Here is a 3604-nt window from a genome sequence, read left to right on the forward strand (position 1 = left end):
TCGACATAGCAAGCATCTTACAAATTTTAAATTGTTATATATTTTAGATTTTTTATTTTTATTTTTTTTATTAATAATTCATTTGTGTACTTAAATTTTATATGTTTGTCTTATCTTCAAACTTTAGAAGTTCACCTTTAAACGTAAAATATTGAATCCTTCCCTTTCAATAGATATAGATTTGCAATGTAATCACTTCCTTTTCATATATTTATAGTAATAATTTTTAATGCTGTTTTCGGAGTTAAAAAAGTGAGAAAAATAATCCCTTTTCATGTATATACAACTTGGTAGTCTTTCATTTGGATTTTGGAGTATTTTATAATTGTAGATGCATCTAAGATCTGGGACAAAGAAATGCAAATGAGGCAGCGGATGCAAAGTATATCTGGGGTGGGAACGTTCACTCTGGAATCCAATTTTCTTAATATTACTTCCATTTTATTATGGGTGTCAGCCTTGAAATTTTATTTGTGTCCATCTCATATAAAAATTTTCAATAATTAATGTGTGTATATCCTCACAAATATTTCTGGATTTGCCACTGAAATGAGGTGAGGCCCCCCACTCTGGTGATGAAATAAGTGGATCCGATATTACTTACGAGATATGAAGAATCGATATCGTAAGTTTTTTTTCAGGTCCATCTAAAATTTGGGCGACTCATTTTTCATACTGGTGAAATCCAGCATGTCCAGAAAGCAATGTTCTTAAGGCCATTCTCATTGAATTAATATATATATATATATATATATATATATATATATATATATCTGTGTGTGTATTATAATTGTTCTTTCCACCTCTCTACATGTAGATTTTAGCACATTTCTGATCAAAACTAGAAAACGGTACCACCGTCTTGTCGAGAACCTCTGTGCAAATAATGTACCTTTATCTGCCATAAATGTGGTCTAGCTTTGGAGATGAGAGAGAAGGTAAACGTGTTTTACTTGAGAGATGTACTGCAAAACTCAAATTTACAACTTGCTTATATTTGATATTCTGAATTTATGCTTCGATGGTTGACCGCCAGATTCAAGGAAGCCTGCCATTGATGGACTGCTCACCTAACAGCAGTAGTGATAAGAAAACATTGAAGAGGTGGTTTTTCATAGACAAGAGGGTTGGTTTAAAAGATTAATAAAGATTGAAGGTTAATAACTGTACTTGACAAAGCTGATTCGATCGTAAGCAAGTATATAGTTTAACCTGTTATTAGTGTATCTAAAAGTGGTCTGAAGCTAATGGAGTTGAAGTCAAATCATTCATCTCCTGTTCTCAGTGACCCGATTCCAGTAAACAATTCGAGACTAGGCATCCATTCGAATCTGCTTCCCTATCAGCAATCAGGTGGATCTTTGCCCTCAGACAAGTATATGACAATTCCCAGGAAGAAACCTGGAAAGCTTGAGGATGTTTGGTCCAACGGTTTTCTAGAGGCCATGAGATCATCATCGCCCCATCGTAAGAAGTTAATTAAGCACAAGGACTTTAACATTGATGCTTCTGCAGATGATTTCGATATTGCTTACCGCTCTTGGATGGTATGCATATATCTTTTCTGATACAGATATATTATTTTTCTTTTATTATACACTTCACTAGATGAACTTGTTTGCTTGCTCTTATCCTCTGATTATGCAGATTAAATATCCCTCTGCACTTAAATCTTTTGACCAAATCTCGAAAAATGCCAAGAACAAAAAGATTGCCGTTTTTCTAGATTATGATGGTACTCTTTCCCCCATAGTAGATGACCCAGATCGGGCATTTATGTCTGATTCTGTAAGTATGACAGTCCATTTTGGTGCATGTATATAGTATTCTTTGGTCGACTCCATTGTTCCTTGATTGAAATTTAAGCGGGAAAAATATCATCTTACCATATTTTCAGATGCGTTCTGCTGTCAGAGAGGTTGCAAAGCATTTCCCAACAGCAATTATTAGTGGCAGAAGTCGTGATAAGGTAGATGGTAGATCATTCAGGAACTTCCTTTTGTTTTTTTTCAGTAGTTACTGTCCGAATCTGAGTAACGACATGGTCTGATCTACTCTTTTGTTTTTTTATTTCAGGTTTATGAGTTGGTAGGACTAACTGAACTTTATTATGCTGGTAGCCATGGGATGGACATTATGGGCCCTGTGAGACACGCAGAGTCTGATGACCATCCTAATTGTATTAGATCAACTGACCAACAGGTAAGACTCGTAATACTTCGAACGGCTTCTTGAATTTATTGTCTCGTTTCATGTAAATCATCACCTTATATGACAGGGCAAGGAGGTAAATCTTTTCCAGCCTGCTAGAGAATTCATCCCTATGATTGACGAGGTGTGTAAACGTTACGATCGTACATCTTCCATTCACCTCTTTTCTAGACCATGCCTAAACAAAATCAAATCGTGAACACCATTGGGTTTGTTTTGCAGGTTTTAAAAGCCCTCGTCGAGAATACCAAGGATATTAAAGGTGCAAAGGTTGAGAATCACAAGTTCTGCACTTCTGTACATTACCGTAACGTAGAAGAGAAGGTGAGAGACAGTTCCAAGCATCTACACCAAAATTAGCCTAGTTGGTTACTAGTTCCAGCATCTAATTGCAAACTTTTGTTTCCTATTTCAGAACTGGCCAATGATCGCGCAATGCGTTCATGATATTCTGAAACACTATCCTCGTTTAAGAATAACTCATGGGCGGCAGGTATGATAATCATTGATATGTGTTACCATCTGCCATTTTATTTCCCATTTCCCAACATATATATTCTCATTATCCTTGTTCTTCAGGTTTTAGAGATCCGTCCTGTGATTGATTGGAATAAAGGGAAGGCAGTTGAATTTCTGCTTGAATCCCTGGGTAATTCTCGTTCCCTCCAATCACCGGTATTTGATGTTGATAAAATATGGCTTAGCATATCGATGTAATTTATGTGATGCAGGATTAAGTGGTAGAGATGATGTGCTCGCTATCTATATCGGAGACGACAAGACTGATGAGGATGCATTCAAGGCAAGTATATAAACTAGAATTGCTGATTTCTTTGAAAATTTCTCCAGACTCTAAGTAGAGTTTAAAACATTGTGAAGCAGGTTTTCAGGGAATCAAATCTGGGTTATGGGATATTGGTGTCTTCGGTTCCCAAAGAAAGCAAGGCATTTTTCTCTCTGAGGGAACCATCAGAGGTAAAGCGAAACGTTGATATTTCATTTTGTTTGAAAGCAAAGCTAAGACGGGGGTTATGGTGCAGGTGAAGAAATTTCTCAAGGCATTGGTGACATGGAAGATGCTTGAAGAAAGCTGCACAACAAATTTTAAGGAAGGAGGAGCACTTTATTAATGTTCTTGCGAGTTTTCTTATTCAGTTTGGATTCGAAATGAACAATGAATCCAGCCATTCCGATGCAAATGGACGTAATATTTCAAATATTGTCAGAATGTTTGAATATATGGATAACGAATTATTATTTGAACCCCCATGATATTGTGAAGCAATTATATCTGGTCCGTATTGCTTCTAGCTTCTAAAGTATTTTTGACTCTAAAATTACTTTTTAAAAGCAATGTTAAGCAGTGTCTCAGCCTACTCTGTTGCATGTTACT

General features: G+C 36.1%; 1 protein-coding gene across 1 annotated transcript; it reads left to right on the top strand.

Moving 5' to 3' along the window:
* The first annotated feature begins 1044 nt into the window (after positions 1 to 1044).
* LOC120114218 (probable trehalose-phosphate phosphatase F) lies at positions 1045 to 3341 on the top strand. The gene is made up of 11 exons (XM_039135192.1): positions 1045 to 1547; positions 1648 to 1788; positions 1898 to 1969; positions 2077 to 2202; positions 2279 to 2335; positions 2434 to 2535; positions 2627 to 2704; positions 2791 to 2860; positions 2943 to 3013; positions 3094 to 3186; positions 3252 to 3341. Exons 1-11 carry the CDS (start codon positions 1248 to 1250, stop codon positions 3339 to 3341), a joined length of 1200 nt encoding a protein of 399 aa, XP_038991123.1. The 5' UTR covers positions 1045 to 1247.
* The last annotated feature ends 263 nt before the right edge of the window (positions 3342 to 3604 follow it).

The sequence above is a fragment of the Hibiscus syriacus genome, unplaced genomic scaffold (genome assembly GCF_006381635.1).
Source record: "Hibiscus syriacus cultivar Baekdansim isolate YM2019G1 unplaced genomic scaffold, ASM638163v2 tig00110221_pilon, whole genome shotgun sequence".
In the NCBI taxonomy this organism is placed as follows: Eukaryota; Viridiplantae; Streptophyta; class Magnoliopsida; order Malvales; family Malvaceae; genus Hibiscus; species Hibiscus syriacus.

Bases quoted from the DNA above. Each gene is read 5' to 3' on its own strand.
- LOC120114218 (XM_039135192.1), top strand. From the start codon at position 1,248: ATGGAGTTGAAGTCAAATCATTCATCTCCTGTTCTCAGTGACCCGATT. The intron at 2,203-2,278 runs GTAAGACTCGTA...CTTATATGACAG, and splicing joins TTAGATCAACTGACCAACAG to GGCAAGGAGGTAAATCTTTT. The intron at 2,861-2,942 runs GTAATTCTCGTT...TATGTGATGCAG, and splicing joins ATTTCTGCTTGAATCCCTGG to GATTAAGTGGTAGAGATGAT.